Here is a 17,355-nt window from a genome sequence, read left to right on the forward strand (position 1 = left end):
CCTAAGATAAATATGCCATGTTGTAGAATTGATACAGTTATTAAAAGAGCACAGCATTCATGCAGGGGTGGGTGCTAAAAGGGTTTGAGATATTTCATGAATATGTCTTGTAGCACATTTGGAGTGAAGCCACATTGTTTCATATTCCATGTGGAAATTTTGTAATTGTGCTGTATACATTAGCAGTTCCCAACTCACATGTCACTTTTTTCTTATACATTTCCATAAGCACTTACATTGTCTCCAGTCTTCTTATGCCACCCCCAGATTGGGGAGGAGGTTGTGAGGAAAGGGAAACAGGCAGGAAGTTGAAGAAGGAGCCAGAAAAGTCAGCCCCCTCACTGTGTGTCTCAGTGGAGAGGGCCTGCCATACATATTCTCCCTAATCAGACCATGCACCCTGAAAAACTCAAAAACAGAAAAGAACTGTCATACCGAGTTTGTGATGCAGTCATTTTAAGAAATAGAAGGTCAGAGAGTTTCTTTGGAAAATATTTCAGATCCATAGGCTACTGCTGAGGTTTCATAATTTTGAAACAGAGTACCAAAGAGATCCTGGGCTTCTCTGGTGGTTCAGTGGTAAAGAATCCGCCTTCCAGTGCAGGTTGACACAGGTTTGATCCCTGGGTCGAGGAGATCCCCTGGAGAAGGAAATGGCTGCCACTCCAGTATTCTTGCTTGGAAAGTTCCATGGAAAAAAGAGCATGGTGGACTACAGTCCTTGGGGTTGCAAAAGAGTTGAACATGACTTAGCGAGTAAACAGCCGAAGAGATCAACAGAATAGGAAATGCATGACTTGAAAAAACTTCTGGTAGCCAGCAGCCAAGCTCTCATAGTCAATTAGCTCTCAGTTGATATTCATGTGAATGCTGTTGCAAATCCATGGGACAACTTAATGACCTTTTGATAACTAAGACCAAAATGTTTTAAAGAGCTTTAATATACATAAGAATAATTCTGGTGCCCAACTAAGGTCCAGAGATATCCTTACCACTTCCCACTTCATGGAGCCCCCATTCTCATTCAGGTCCAAACTGCCAACTGAGCATCTAGCAGAAGGAGATAGGACAATACAAAAGTAACTCTAAGACACAATGTGGTAAGCCCACTCAACAGCAGTGATCAAGCATAATGGGGACTTATAGAAATGAAGGAGAAAACATTTTTTCAGTTGTTTAAGGAAGGCTTGAAGAAATGAGAGGCATATGAACTGGATATTAAAGGATGAGGAAAAGTTTCCATAGGCAGAGATGGGAAAACAGGATAGGCCCTGAAGGAAAAGTAAACCATACAGAGTGCCTGCATGTAGAAAAAAGTACCTGAGGATTTCAGTCTAAATAGTGAGTTTGAGTATCCAGTGAAGCAGTTCAGTCGTGTCCAACTCTGCAATCCCATGGACTGTAGCCTACCAGGCTCCTCCATCCATGGAATTTTCCAGGCAAGAGTACTGGAGTGGGTTGCCATTTCCTTCTCCAGGGGATCTTCCTGACCCAGGGATCGAACCCAGGTCTCCCACATTGCAGGCAGATGCTTTACCGTCTGAGCTAGGTAAGCCCGAGGTAAGCCAGGGAAGCCCAAGTTTGAGTATAACAGAGCTGTTTCTTCTGGGCTTTTGCCTATTAACTCTTTAGTTTAAATTTGAAAAAAATTCTATCCCTTTTGTAACTCGAATCCTTTTGTTTTTCAGGCCAGAGAAGGGGAAGTAGCCATTATCGATAAAGTCCTAGACAATCCAGACTTGACATCGAAAGAATTCCAGCAGTGGAAGCAGATGTACCTCGATCTTTTCTTGGATATCTGTCAAAACACCACCTCAAATGACCCATTAAGTATTTCTTCTGAAGTAGATGTAATCACTTCCTCTCTCACACACACTCATTCATACATTGAAACGCATGTGTAAGTGTATTGTGCCCTCTGGCCATTTGGTACCTTCTGGTACTCTGAACAAGTATATAAGGTAGTTTTTATATCAACGTGTGGGACACGTTGACAAGCTATACTTTAATGTTACCATTATATGAAACAAACCCTATATGGTCATAATACCACTGTCTTTAATGAGCATTTGTATATTTTATATGCAGTTAGTGCTCAGCTTATGTTTACCATGTGCAAAATCAACTGTCTTCAATGATTCAAAATTAACTTTTGCAAACAACCCTGAAGACAGGTGGTCTTCAAGTAGAAAAAAAAAAACAAAAAGGCAGTTTTCTATCTAAGGTCATCTTTTCTCCCTTTAAGTTAATTTTATATAAACAAGACTTCAAAACTAAATCACATTTTTTCAGGTGCAGACATCCTTGTGGGTGGGAAAGAATTTAAACCTTTTTTATATTTATTAAAATGTTCTAAGAATTTTCTTAAACATTGCACAAAGTTTAATGCTGTAGTTTTATTTTTGTGAAATGTAGATGCGCATACATACAAGAGTTAAGCAAAATAGAAGAGCATCAACATAAGAAAAGTTCAGGTATCAAATATTCGTCTTAATAGTCTATTAACTTGTGAAAGCTGGTTAATGGAAATACTATTCCATATCCATGGGGACACTCAATGGTGTATCAGGGCAAAGCTTTGTAAGATGTTTTTGTAACTGAGACCAAAATTGAAGATAGAGCTGCTTTATTTTCTTGGTTTAAATCTTCCTTTATTTTTGTAGTGATGAAATGCTGATTGTGTACAGAGGAATTTGAGAATGAATTTTTTAAAACACACTTAACTCACCCAGAAAGGCAGCTAACATATATATATATAATTTCAGCCCAAACTCATGTTTTTAAACTCCAACTCCTAAAAACCTACAAGGTATAAACGGAAATGAATCAACTTCCCAGTTAGTGTCCAATTTTCCCCCTAGTCCGTTAGTGAAACTTATGTAATTATACTTCAGGCAGGGAAGTAAAATATGTTTGGTTACAGGCTGATGTGTGTTCTAATATAGAAAACAATGTTGAAAAAGAAAAATGTACCTCCTGAGGAGCAAGAGGATGATGGTCATTCAAAGAGATATTACATTGAACTATACGAGACAAACCATTTTTAGAGGTTTTTCCTAGTTTCATGATTTGTTCTATAGAGTGGATAAAGTCTATGAAAAAATCCTCTTCATATATTTCCATTTATAAGCATCTCATTTTTGGAAAAGTGATCACAGCATGATACTGACTGTGCTGCTTTTTAGTGTCTGGCTGCATAACGTACAAGTCACAATTTGCTGGGTTTTGGTTTTGTTTTTTTTCTTTAGAAGGAGGAAGAGACCCTCCTTCCCTCTTCTATATCCTAAAATATACTTCTAATCAGCTTTATATTGTTGCCTGAACAGCTCAGTGAATGTACTTTCATCTCTAAGAGTTCAGATATCTGCCAGTGACTATTTTTGTTGTAGAGAAGAAAGTAAAAACTCCACAGTGAGGATCTTTTTCTTTGCTTTTGAAACCACCATTGAATCACTATTGTTTTGCAGACTTTGCACAACTGTACAGGAGAGTGGCCTTTCTCCAGCACATTTTCAGTAATCTTATATGTAGTCAAAGTGGATGAGAAATCATGTATTAATGTTTGTATGGAGTCTGGGGCCCAGTGTAATATTTTTATCATTTAAAAAAACCTATTTGTAAAAACATTTATTTACTGCATGGATATTGACACACATTAAATTTCTGGGACGTTGTATATGTAAAAAAACAAAACAAAAACAAAAAGCAACAAAAAAAAAAGAAACCTCTTGTCCTAAAATGAAGTGTGCTTATTACAGGTGTTTAGACTTGTTGATGTTTACTAGACCAAATGTGTACATTTACTTAAAAATATCTGTACCTGATGGATGTGTCGTGGATACAGTGGCCAGATTGTGCCCCTGTCAACCGAGAGCAGTGGATGGAAAGACTAGCTGTGTTGCTACTAAACGGCTTTTACTTTGGTAAAGTTGGCTCTGTTATAAATGGTAAAAAGTAAGCTATTGAATTTTAAAAGACTCGTGGCTAGCCTAGCATGAAAGAGACCTTTAACGCTATATATCTGTACATTTTATTGCATTAGTTTCAAATCTAGGAGAGAAGCGGAACTGTAAACTGAAGTCAAATAAATTCAGCTTTTAATGAATCCTTATAAAGCACCTATTTTATTCATGCAGTCCACATCACATTTCTTTGTGACCGAATCACATGCCACCCCACCACCCCCAGTTACAAGTTTTAACTTTGTCACTCCACTGTGGTATAAGCCAGAAGAGGCAATGTCCAGTATATACAAGAATCTTCTCTGAAATCCTGCAAAATCAAGTTGGTTTCCCATTTACCTGACACAAACTTTAAAATTTCACCTGCTGCTCTTTCCTTTCTCTGTGATTCTTTTGGGAAGGTAGGGTAGAGGGTCTGGGAGGCAGGGTACCATCAAAAATAAACTTAAAAAAATTTTTTTTACAAGTATTACCTACAGCGTGTCTGCAGAATGAACATTTGAAGAGGATGAAAGAAATAGGGGCTTTGTTAGCTGCTGCTGCTGCTGAGTCGCTTAAGTCATGTCCGACTCTGTGTGACCCTATGGACTGGAGCCCACCAGGCTCCTCTGTCCATGGGATTCTCAGGCAAGAATACTGGAGTGGGTTGCCATTTCCTCCTCCAGGGGATCGTCCCAACCCAGGGATTGAACCTCTTCTCTTATGTCTCCAGCATTGGCAGGCAGCTTTCTTACCACTAGCGCCACCCGGGAAGCCCCTTTAAATGTTCTACTAAATCAGAGAAGCCGGATTATTATGGCTAAGGGCTGTACAAATAAAACTTAAAACCAATAAGCTGCCAAAAGTCAGAGCAAAGGCAGACTAGGGTAAGTAAGGATGAAGTACAGAAAAACTTAACCTAGGTTATTTTCTCCAAAAATAAAGTGCTTTCTAGGAGATTTTTTTTTCTCAGTTCCATATCTATATTAAACCATCAGAGCAGAACTATAACCATGATTCTGTATCATAAAATCATAGTTCTCCCTACAATGATTGCATGTTTTTTAACCAAGGCACTTTCCCTTCACTATTTATTCAGATAATGCCATCTTCTAGAACCATTTATTACAGTCATTATACCTAACAATTTTCTGGTCTGGTATATAACTTATTATGGTACATTTTTTGGCTGTTTGGCACAAAAATAATCACTATTTAGAACCTGAGAAACACTTTTAAGTACAAGAGGGAAAATGGGGTCATATTTTATTTTCGAAAGTCCATCTCTAGCCCAACATGAGAATTTCTAGAAATCCCCAGATAACTGGAGATGATTCATATATCCTTCTAAATTTGATCCCTCCTGTCTCCCATTCTCAGAATAAGGGCAAATGTTTTTCTTTGGCCGAGTCTAGGAAAAGCCCACGACTTGCTCCTCCCTAGCCCGGAGGCTGCTTAACCCATTAAGCCCAGCACAAAATCCGGCGTCTCTCCCGGCTCTGCCTCCCTCTGCTCGTCCCCACCCTCTGCCAGCTGCAGCACTGCGCACTGCAGGCCGCTCCAGGCCCAGGGCAGCGCGCAGCCAATGTCCTCCCAGCGGTCCAGGTCGAGGTCATAGCCCACCACGTTGCGGGTGGGCACCTGGCGTGAGTCCCGCCACTTGAGGCCGCCCAGTAGCAGCACCGTCTCCTCCACCAAGGCCAGCCCATAGCAAAAGCGGTCGTAGGGTAGCGGCCGCAGCCGAGTCCACTGGTCAGCGCTGGGGTCGTAGCGCTCGATCTCGGAGAAGGGCTCGTAGCGCCCCAGAAAGGCGAACACCGCGCCGCGCAGGGCGGCCATGTGGTGCCCGAAGCGGGCCGTGCCCATGGGCGCTCTCTTGCTCCACGCCTGCTCCCCGGGGGCCAGGGAGAACACGTCCCGGAGGCTGCTCGCGCCGCCGTCGCCTCTCCCCGCCTTGCCCCCGGAGATGTACACGACGCCGCGGTCCCCGACGGCGCCCGCGTGGCCGTGCAGAGCCCGCGGCAGCGCCCCGGCCGCCGTCCAGCGGTCCCGGCGCAGGTCATACATTTCCACCGAAGCCAGCGCTTGGCCGCCCGCCCCCAGGCCCCCGACGGCCAGGAGCCCCTCGCCCACGGCGCCGCACCAGAAATGGGCCCGTGCTTCCCGCATAGGGGGCGCGGTCGTCCACACGTGGAAGCGCGGGTCGTAACGGTGCACTTGGGCCGTGACAGCCAGCGGGCCGTCGGCTGGGGGCGAGCAGGCGCCGCCCGATGGGCTCTCCCCGCCCAGGACGAAGAGGAAGTTGCCCGCGACACACACGCTGTGCCCCAGCAGCTGAGCAGGCAGCCGCGTGAGGCTGCGCCAGCGGTGGTTGTACACGTCAAAGGCCACCACGTCCTGGGCGAGCTCCCACTCCTCCTCCTCCACCTGCTCCTCTTCCTCCTCCTCCTCCTCCTCTCCCTCCTCTTCCTCCGGCGCCGGCGCGGCGGCCCTGCCCCGGGCTGCCCGCGGGGGGACCACGACTTCCTCAGTCACCACCTCCTGCCCCCGGCGCCCCCCGACCAACAAGATGCGGGTTTGAGGGCTCCGGACGCTGGTCTGCTCGCCCTGCAGGAGCGGCTGGCGGGAGGGCGACGTGTGGTAGTTGAGGGCCTGGATGATGAGGCCCTTGACCCGGGCGGGCAGGGTGAGGCCGGAGCCCGAGTACACGCGCCGCAGCACGTCGGCGGGCACGAGGCCGAAGCGGACCCGCTCGAGGAGCTGGGTGCAGTGGGCCAGGCGTTCGGCCTCAGGCTCCTGCCGCAGCCAGGCCAGCGCCAGGCCCAGCAGCCGGGCCTCGGGCACCCGCGCCACGTCAGGGGCACCGAGCACGGCCCTCAGCGACGCGGGGTTGAGCTCCAGAAGGCCGGCCGGGCCCGGGCCCCGCGCCAGCAGCTCCCTCAGGTGGGTCACGATGCAGCGTTCGGCCGCGCCCAGCGTGTGCGCCAGGCCAAAGCGAGCCGCCACGTTGGCGGCGAAGCAGCAGTTCTCCGGGGCCAGCTGGCGCTCCAGGTAGCGGCCGCAAAGCCCCAGGGCCTCGGTGACCTGCAGGTAGCTGGCGGCCTCCAGCGTGTCCTCCACTGTGTCCATGGAGAGCGGCAGCCAGGCGGTGTAGATGAAGTCCAGCAGGCGCTGCAGGCCCGCCGCCGACGGCACGTGCAGGTGGATCACGCTCGCCCGGGATTCCCGGGTGTGACTCTTGAACAGAGCCCTGAAGTAGTCGCTGGAACACGCGAGGAGCGACCTGTGCGCCGGGAACTCGCTGCCCTCCGCCTCCAGCGTCACGTCGCACAGGAAGCCCTCGGCGCGCAGCGCCTGGTAGCCGGTGAGCAGCGAGCCGCCATGAGCTTTGCAGTAAGACAGGAAGTAACTCATGATGCCCAGGGCGGGAAGCGGCCGGGCGGGGGCTGGGGCCAGCCAGGCGCGGCCGGAGGCATCCCGGGACACGGAGCCCCCGGGCCCCCCGCGCGAGCCGAAGAGCCCCTAGCAGGGGTCCATTTTTGCCTGCTCAGCTTAAAGCCCAGGCCTCCTTCATACAGGTCCGCAGATCTGCCCGTACCAGTCTCAGAGCAAATCTGGTAGGGAAACGATTTCCAGAAGCACCTAGCAGCGGAGAGCGCCGAGTTTGGAGTTTTCCGGGAGGTGCAGGGTTGGGTTTCGGCCGCTGCCGAGGCTGCCAGCGCGTTGCCCCAAACCCCCTCCCCGGCCCTGTTTGGGGAGCCCACACCTGCGCGCCTGGGGCCGCAGTGGCCGCGCACCATCACCTGGAAGGGCGGAGCTGCGGATGGATTGACTCCCGGGGGGTGCTGGATCTCCGACGGCCCAGATGCACAGATGGGGCCGGACGAGGGCTGTCCGGGAAGTGCGGGGCGAGGGCTCTGACCTCCTGGGGGTGGACAAGGAGGGTTCTGCGGGCACCGGCGAGGGCCGGGGACAACTAGCTAAGGGGCAGGGGGGGTGAACTTGTTCCGCGCGGAGGATCAAATCAAAGCCTGGGGGATTAGGGAGGAGGGGCGCGGGTCAGCGCGACGGGTCGGAGGCGTGATTGGGCGGCACACATAACATGCCAGTAGCTCACAGTGACAGGAATAGCGCGCGGCCTCGGCCTCCCTGGCGCGCCCCGCCCCGCTCCCCGGCTGCTGGCTGAGAACCGAGGGCGCGGGAGGAAGCGGCCCGGCCTGGGACAAGACTCTCGTGACCCGTCAAGCCGCCGGTCACCAGGGGTCCTGGTAACCCGGCTGGGGGTGCGGAGAGCGCTCACCGGAGAGGCGCGAGTCGCGGGGACGCTGCGCTTGGTGGTGTCTGGGGAGGGGCGCTCGGCTGGGCCGGAGGAGTGATGACCCCCTCCCGGGGCTCCTGTGGCTGGGAAAAAGGCCCCTGGCTCGCAGCTTTCTGCCTCAAGGAGGCCCTAATTAATCCTTCGGGAGCGGGGATTAGGCGGCGATTTTGCGCGCTGACACCCAGGAGCCCGCTACGCGCAGAGGAGCCGCTGGCCGGAATCTTGCCCCGGCGAATCCAGGCTCCCAGCCACTGGCGCTCCGGCTCACGCCCCTCACCTGGACTCACCCTTGCGTGATGCTGGGCCTACTCTGCGCCCTTCCCGAGGTCCCTGGCTTGTCTCACACTCCGCTTTCGGGAGTTTGCACCCACCTCGCTCCCCGACCCCGGCTGAGTTCTCCCTTCCTGCTCTTAAACCCTGCCTCGCCCATCCCTTGGCAAAGTGGACGAGGAAACTGTAGGTGACTTGGGTTTTCTGCTTTTGAATGACCACTTCCTTTAAGAAAATAAGTCTTTGCAGTTTCTCTCCCTGACTTTGCAGTGTATTAGTCGCTCAGTCGTGTCTGACTCTTTGCGACCCCATGGACTGTAGCCCACCAGGCTCCTCTGTCCATGGAATTCTCCAGGCAAGAATACTGGAGTGGGTAGCCATTCCTTTCTCCAGGGGATCTTCCTGACCCAGGGATCGAACCCAGGTCTCCCTCATTGCAGGCAGATTCTTTACCATCTGAGCTGCCAGGGAAGCTCCAGGCTTTCCAGGCTCTGATCTAATTAAGGCCCGCCCCGTCCTCAGTGCTGGGATGTGATAATGGGCAATAAGGTTGCAAAGCTGGCAGAGGCTACGGTTTCAAAGCGCCCCTCCTCAGGAAGTTATTTTTATAAGGTGCACCAAACACAGAAATGATAGCTAAAACCACCCTAATCTTGAGACATTAGGAAAGCCTTTCTCCATCTCCAGCACCCTGCTCTTAAAGAACTAAACGATTAATATAACTGCTCTTTCTTGCCAGTTTGAAAGGTTCTGTGTGTTTTGCTTTCGTCTAGAATTGATTTTTCTGTTTTCTAATACAACCTCTCTGGTAATCTATTTTAAGCAAACCTTTTGAATGCGTTTGAAGTGACTGCATTTCTTACAGTTGAGGTTGTATTTCATTTAAAAAAAGCCAAGGAAGGATAAAATTCTATCATTTTCTGCCTGGTATGCCATTGGTATTACGAGGTCTCCACTTAGAAGTAATTCTTGAAGTACATAAAAATAAGTAAAATGATTTTGCTTTGTTGTCAAAGATAGAACTGTTGTACAACTTAAATTAGACAAATTATAAAATGCAGGCAGAGGCTCAGGTTAAGGGCTTGCTTAAACTCCAGAGGCTAAAAATACTGCAATTTGAATTCCTAATGTAGAGCTACAGATGGGTTGGGGGAGGAGAGGATGCTGGTTGGTTTAGGTTTTTCTTTTCTTTTCTTCAGTACTAAAATTCTTAGCTCAAAAATAAAATACCAGCTTGGTTCACTATGCACAGATCTGTATGGTGAAGTTAAATGGGCTTTATTCAACCTGATAGAATTTTGCTAGAAGGGATATTTGACATCATTTAGCCAAACCCTTTCCCTTTCCTCCCCCAATTTCTTGTTTTTCTTTTTAAAAATGTGGCTGATGAGCCCCAGAGGGAGTACGGCTTGTCTGGGTGACTTGGATATTGAGTTACAGAGTCTGGACCTATATTATGTGACCTCGTGTACGATAAAAATAAAGTAGTGCAGTGCACAGTCAGTTGATTTAAACCAAATTTCACAGTGATGAAATTTAAGCACAGTTTTTAAAACAGCATATTTCTAACCCCCAAATTGAACCACACATCCCATCAGCTCTGTCCATCAGCATGCATTCAGTTTGAATCCAAAATGTCACGCTTACTTGAGAATAGGGATGCTGTGGAAGACTTTAAACTCTTGACATCAAAAATCCAGTTTTAAACAAGTACCTGTTCATCACCAGCCCAACATGCCACTTTAATATATTTTGCCATTGAGGATATAATGAACTGTGTTAAGTGAGAAAATTTTCCTATTAGATGTGTCTACAAGGTCTTCTTTAGAAAATGTATTAAAACTATCGATCCATCCAAGAACATTATTGTCCTTTGAGTAGCATTTATGGAAAGTATCAATATTTTAATTTCTTAGCAATATTAAGTAGGATGTGATTGGTCTGTTGAAAATAATCAGCTTATAAGTTGTCCTCCCCCTTTAGACTATGAACTTCTTGAGGCCGGGAACTATTTCGTGATCTTTTTATGTCCATCCCCGTCATAGTCTTTGGCATAAGTAATGGTGAGTTGAACAGATATAGGGAATGACACTGTCAGTAGGAGAAGTAAAGGGCTGTTAAGAGGGACTTGACTTAAGACAATTGCTTCTTTCTTTCTGCTTCTCTTTCTTCCTTTCACACAGCTGCAGTTTCAGACACCCCCTGATACAGCCATGAACTAACATCCCTAGGAATCAAGTGGCTCACCATGAGTGCCCCACAACTGAGAGAAGGTTGGACTGTGTCATTCAACTCTCTGTCCTACATCCCTAGTCCTTTACCAAGACCAGCCCCACATGGCTCTTGGCATCTAGTCGGACACACTACTCTTCCTCCTCCTCCTGGGACGCATGGCCCCAGGTGCTCCAGCAGCTCCTCCACACCCCACTTTGTATGGCCAGGCTTCTGCTAAAGGCCCAGCTATACACTCCAGTGTGCCTGTTGGGACCCTGCCCTTTCTCTGAGCCCCTCACCCCATGTCAGGACTGTGACCTGCTGTCAACCATCCCTTTCATACATCTGCATCTCCTGTGACAGAGCCTAGAACTAAAGTTCTCCTAGCACCCATCTCACTTCCCACATCAAAGTAGCAGTGCTAGTCAACCATGGCACTCCACATTCCCTGAATGGGCCCTACCTAGCTAAATGTAAATTCCATAGTTCCCACCTCTAAAATAATTGTATTTGTTGAAAAAATTCCACAACTAAAAACATCCATGTATAATGGACACTTACACTTTTTTTGCGAATGTAATCTGCAATGGTAACAGCTTTGTTGAGATATTGTCCATATAATACACAATTAACTTGATCAGAGTGTACAATTCAATGGTTCTTAGCATATTTCCAGAGTTGTGCAAACATCTCCAGAATCTCATTTTGGAACATTTTCATAACCTCAAAAAGAAACCCCATGCTCTTTAATTCTCACTTCCCTGTACCACCTGTCCCCCAAGCCCTAAGCAACCACTGCTCTATTTTCTGTCTCTATAGATTCTGGATATTTCATGTAAATGGAATCATGTAATACATGGTCTCCTGGTGATTGACTTCTTTGACTTAGCGTAATGTTTTCAAGGTCCATCCATTGTAATGCATTTTTGAGGGAAAAAATAAAAGAATTTGTATAATAATAACATTGGGAACTTTTTCTCAAAACCACAACATTCTAAAATGTGCTGTTTGATATTTAAGATACAGTTTTGTCAGGTTAACTCTTCTGTTTAAGAATTTTTTATATGTATTTTTATTTTTTTGGCTGCACGGGTCTTAGTTACAGCATTGTGGGATCTAGTTCCCTGACCAGGGAACCTTTGCCCGCTGCATTGGGAGCATAGAGTCTTAGCCACTGACATGCCAGGGAAGTCCCTTGGCAGATTAATTCTTTATCATCTATCGCTACTGACTCTTTTCAATCCCAATATGCTTCCTTCCAGCACATGATTTCTGGAAAATTCCATGGAGAGCCTATTATTAGAAATTGACACATTAACTTAGCTAATTGTGAAAACATGATTACAAAAAATAACAGACATTCAGTAGAGAAAAAAATCCCATATTAATGTCACTCAGGTTAGCAAGACCATTTTTTGTGGATGTGAAACGTATTCTATCTTTTTGCAGCTTAAGTGAAAGAATTTCAAGGGGTAGAGTGTGTGTGTGTGTTTTAATCATGAGTGATTTGGGCATTATGGGCCAACTGACAGCTAAAGAAGCAATGTGGTGGGCTTTGGGGTCAGACAGATCTGTGCTCCAATTCCAGATCTGCCCTATTAGATTTTAAACAAGTGACTTAAATTCTGTGAATGTCTTTTTAGGTCCTCAACCAGGGATTGAATTCAGGGTTATGGCAGTGAAAGCATTGAACCTTATACACTGGATCACCAGGGAACTCCCTCATTTTATTATTTTCAAGATACTGCTTCTACTTTCATAGCACTGTCAAAATAAAATTAGGTTATGTATCTATGACAATTCCTAACCTGAGTATACAAAATAGATGAGTTTCTCTTCCTTCTCCCTCCCTTAACTTAAAACATTCTGAAAATTCATAATACCAGAGGCCAAGCAGCCAGGAAATGTAATAGCAGTAGTTTTCAGTGGTTCTCCTGCAGCATCACCTGGCAACCTGTTAAGTGTAAATTCTTGGCCCCATCTCAAACCTAATACATCAGAAACCCTAGAAATGGGCCCAGTAATCTGCTTCACAGCAAGCCCTTCCAGTGATTCTGATGCACAAGAAAGTGTGAAAACACTGTGATAGAGAATTGATGATAATTCTCTATTCTCAATTTTGGGAATCATACATCCCAAATTCACTATTCTTGGTAACAGCTTGTTCTGAACATGATTATCAACATTTTCCCCCCAAAAAAGAGGAAGCCCACTGGCTCCAAAAGGTCAGAGGTTGGAGACTTAGATGAGAAAAATTAGTAGCTCTGCCCTACATCATATGACTCTAAAATAAATTGTGGGCTTGTTTGCCCTTCCCCACCCCAGAGAAGGTTACAATATTAACAGTGATCTCTGTGGCATGAGATGATTCAGTAATCAATGCATTTTCCCAAACAACACTTGATTGAATACTCAAATCAGAAAGTGGGAAAGGAGTACATCATGGCAAAAACCACTACAATATTGTAAAGTAATTAGCCTCCAACTAGTAAAAATAAATGAAAAAAAAAAAGAAATTGCTCATTAAAAAAAAGGCTGTATATTGTCATCCTGCTTATTTATCTTATATACAGAGTACATCATGCAAAATGCCGGGCTGGATGAAGCACAAGCAGAATCAAGACTACCAGGAGAAATATCAATAACCTCAGATATGCAGATGACACCACCCTTATGGCAGAAAACGAAGAGGAACTAAAGAGCCTCTTGATGAAGGTGAAAGAGAAGAGTGAAAAGGCTGGCTTAAAACTCAACATTCAAAAAAGGCACCTCTACCAGAAAAAAGTAGGCACAAGGATGGTAAAGGGGACCAAGGCATGGGGTGGGTACTAATTGCATCTACCGTGCCCATATTGAACTAACAGAAAGTCAGCAACATCTGTGTACATCTAGGGAGATCCTGAGGCCCCAGCATTCCCACTTCAAGAGAAGACTGGATGGGTATATCTGTGGTCCCAGGAGTATCAGCTGTTGATGGTATCATGAGGATCAGACACATCTTACCCAAGTAGTGCTTGACACGAAATGCTGACTAGGCCTATTGCCCATTAGGCAGTGAACAGACTTGTCCTCAGGGCCTGCATAACTACAGACTGGTGACCCCAAAGATGCAGACAGGTCACAGGACCAAGTTAACTAAAGTGCTGAAGGAGGTTGGAACACACTTTCATTCCTGTGCGGTCCACTAGGACAGCAGTCCAGCAGTCATCTAGCATCTGCCATCCCTCACCCTCCAGGTAGACCCTGTGGACCAACTGAAGGATGGCAAGCTTTGGCACATTCCCATCCACGTAAGACTCCTGAGGGTGTGGCCCTGCCGTGCTCTTTGTTTCTCATCCCAGTCTGTCCCTATCCTCTCATTGAGACTTCTTATTCCCCTGAGCCTCGTGACCAGTTGTGACTTGGTCAGCAACTCATCCCTTTGTGCTTTAACCTACAGAAAGAAATACATTTAGTACAGAGTTAAAAGAGTGGGCTCTGGGATCAGCGTGCCCAGGTACAAATCCTGGCTCTACCATCCTCAAGCCGTTAGACTTGGAACAATTTGTATGGCTCCTAGTTTCAGCTTTCTCATCGTAGGAATACACAGGACAGGACTGAGGGCTGTGTTAATAGCACTGGGTACATTGTAGATAATAAACATAGATAGATATTCTCCCTAAATACATTAGGGAAATATACATAGTCCTGGAAAAATTTTCTTTTTTAATTAAAAAAAATATTGGAGTATAATTGCTTTACAGTGTTTTGTTAGTTTCTGCTCTGCAACACTGTGAATCCACTGTAAATATACATATAATATCCACTCCCTCTTGAGCCTCCCTCCCACCCTCTAGGTCATCACAGAGCACCAAACTGAGCTCCCTGTGTTATATAGAGCTTCCCACTAGCTGTTTTGCACATGGTGGTTATATATGTCAGTGCTACTCTCCCAATTTGTCCCACCCTCTCCTTCCCCCTGTGTCCACAAGTGTTCTCTGTCTGCATCTCTATTCCTGCCCTGCAAATAGGTTCATCTATACCATGAGAAAATGACTTTCAGTGAAGAGTTTACATATATTGTTAGTTCTCCCTCAGTGAAAATACTCAAGAACCTTACAGAAAAGCATAGAATAACCCTTGAACTATGGTATTTAATAGCAAGCATTGATTGGTCCAATATATTGACTTTTTAAGCCACCTTTCATTAGTTATTTATACTCTGATAGAAAGGAAAAATCATCACATGGGAGAGATCAATCAGTAGGTTCATGACCTACTGGGATTTTACTCTGGATCCTCCCATAACACTTGCTCAAAGGCACTCACTTTACTTAGGGGCAGAGTAGGGCTTTGAATTCACGTTTTGAGAGCCCCTATCCTAGGACTCTGAAAAATAGTGGCAAGCGGGGTATCCTTCCAGTCGTGTTCTTGAATTTTAAAAAACAGCAGAAAGGGATTTTCGCAAAGCAATTCTTTCAGCCAAAAATCCATGACGAATAAGTTTGTGCAGTACAGATGTTTAATAGTAAATATTGAACAGTTTTACAAATTGGCCTTGTAAGCAGAGCACATCATAAAAGCCTGTGACTGTTAATTGGAGGGTGTACCTGATACCACAGTGGCCTGGTAATGATGCTCTGTGTCGGTGTTCAGACTAAGGGTTATGCAGGAGATTAGCCATCTTCCTGTCCTTATGGGTATGAAAAGTGAAAGTCACTCAGTTGTGTCCAACTCTTTGCGACCCCATGGACTATACAGTCCATGGAATTCTCCAGGCCAGAATACTGGAGTGGGTAGCCTTTCCCTTCTCCAGGGGATTTTCCCAACCCAGGGATCAAACCCAGGTCTCCACATTTCTTAAAATTGCCTCCTTGCATAATAATATATAATAAATACTGTTTGCATTTTTCTAACATAACATACATTTTCCCCTTAAATAAACTATGTTGTTAACTTTCCTTATCTTTTTTCAAAGACAGAAATTTTAAAATCTTGACCAGAAAATAAAAGAATAATAAAGAAAGCATAAATGCCAAAAATCTTTCCATTTAGTAACCACTAACACTGATGGGATCATGCCACAAATTCTGTTTTAAAGTAAAAATTTTTCTTAACTATATGTTTTGTGGATATTCCCAAGTAAATGTATATGGCTATAAATATGCTTTATAATGTTAGTATAGTATTTTATAGTATTTAGATGAATATAGCAAAGTTTAACAAGTCTTGTTCTAATGGATATTCAGATAACTTCCAGGTTTTCACTTTTTTTTAAATTTTTTTATTCTTATTGGAGTATAGTTGATTTACAATGTTGCTTTAGTTTCAGGTGTACAGCAAAGTGAATCAGTTATATATATACATATGGCCACTGTTACTGTTTTTTAGATTATTTTTGCCTATAGGTCATTACAGAGTACTGAGTAGAGTTCCCTGTGCTATACAGTACGTCCTTATTAGGTATATGGTTTGCATATAGTAGTATATATATTGTCAATCCCAGTCTCCCAGTTTATCCCCTTCTTTTCCCTTTGGTAACCATAAGTTTGTTTTCTACATCTGTGACTCTATTTCTGTTTTATAAATAAGTTCATTTGTACCTTTTTTTAGATTCCACATATAAAGCAATATCATATGATATTTGTCTTTCTCTGTCTGACTTCACTCAGTATGACAATCTAGGTCCATCCATGTTGCTGCAAATGGCATTATTTTGTTCTTTTTTATGGCTGAGTAATATTCTGTTGTATATATGTACCACATATTCTTTACCCACTCCCGTCATGTCTTGTAATATTGTAAATAGTGCTGCTGTGAACATTGGGGTACATGTATCTTTTCAAATTATAGTTTTCTCCAGATATATGTCCAATCGTGGGATTGCTAAATCATATGGCACTTCTATATTTAGTTTTTTCAAATATTTGAGATTCAAGAAAGATCCAAATGGTAGAGTACTAGGTCACCTTTAAGATTATTTTTAGAAGAATATTTAATAACATGGGAATATGCCCAGAATATATTATTATCAAGTGAAAGAATAAGGTTACAAAAGAGTAACTGCAGTATTATTCTAACTAAATCTGTACATGTATATAGAGTAGAAAAAACCCTGGAAGGATATACATTAAAATGAAGAGTAAAAAAAAAATGAAGAGTAGTTATATCCAAGGGAGTATTACAGGGGATATTTTTTTTTTCTCTTTGTAGATTTCTGCATATTCCAAATTCTCTACCATGACAAGTATTATTTTTACATTGGGAAGAAATGATCAATTTTATTAAAAATATTATCAGTAATAACAAAAACTTTGGCCTTGATATTGGTGTAACAAATCAGAAAGGTTTAAAATGTGGAGTTATGAGGTTTTGGGACAGTTTCTTTCACTAGGCTTTGGGAAAACTCAGTTGATCATATTTGTGAGCAACTAGCCTGGAGATGTTCTTATAAAAGAAAGAAAGCTTTGAAAGCTTCAAGCTATGTGCCTGCTCCAGGTCATCATATACCAGCTTTACTTGGATTATGCATCAGATGAAACTTCAGTCTGGTTGTAAATTTAAGCAAGCTGTTAGACGGCAACATGGAACATCACTATACACCAAGATAAGCAAGCCCCATTTGCTTCATGA

At 44.7% G+C, this 17,355-nt stretch overlaps 2 protein-coding genes across 5 annotated transcripts in view; one reads left to right on the plus strand and one right to left on the minus strand.

The window, feature by feature from the left end:
* The window catches only part of CNKSR2 (connector enhancer of kinase suppressor of Ras 2), a 270,849-nt gene extending 267,106 nt beyond the window's left edge, over positions 1-3,743 (plus strand). For all 4 annotated transcript variants that reach the window (XM_070462393.1, XM_070462394.1, XM_070462395.1 and 1 more), the window contains one exon: positions 1,689-3,743. In XM_070462393.1, the coding sequence (XP_070318494.1) occupies positions 1,689-1,904 (216 nt within the window). In that variant the 3' untranslated portion in view covers positions 1,905-3,743. The remainder of the gene's footprint in view (positions 1-1,688) is intronic.
* A 263-nt stretch (positions 3,744-4,006) lies between these two features.
* On the minus strand, positions 4,007-8,032 carry KLHL34 (kelch like family member 34). The gene has a single exon (XM_020883019.2). It carries the CDS (start codon positions 7,353-7,355, stop codon positions 5,397-5,399), a length of 1,959 nt encoding a protein of 652 aa, XP_020738678.1. The 5' UTR covers positions 7,356-8,032; the 3' UTR covers positions 4,007-5,396.
* Positions 8,033-17,355: the final 9,323 nt, after the last annotated feature.

Source organism: Odocoileus virginianus, unplaced genomic scaffold, assembly GCF_023699985.2.
Source record: "Odocoileus virginianus isolate 20LAN1187 ecotype Illinois unplaced genomic scaffold, Ovbor_1.2 Unplaced_Scaffold_4, whole genome shotgun sequence".
Lineage (NCBI taxonomy): Eukaryota > Metazoa > Chordata > Mammalia > Artiodactyla > Cervidae > Odocoileus > Odocoileus virginianus.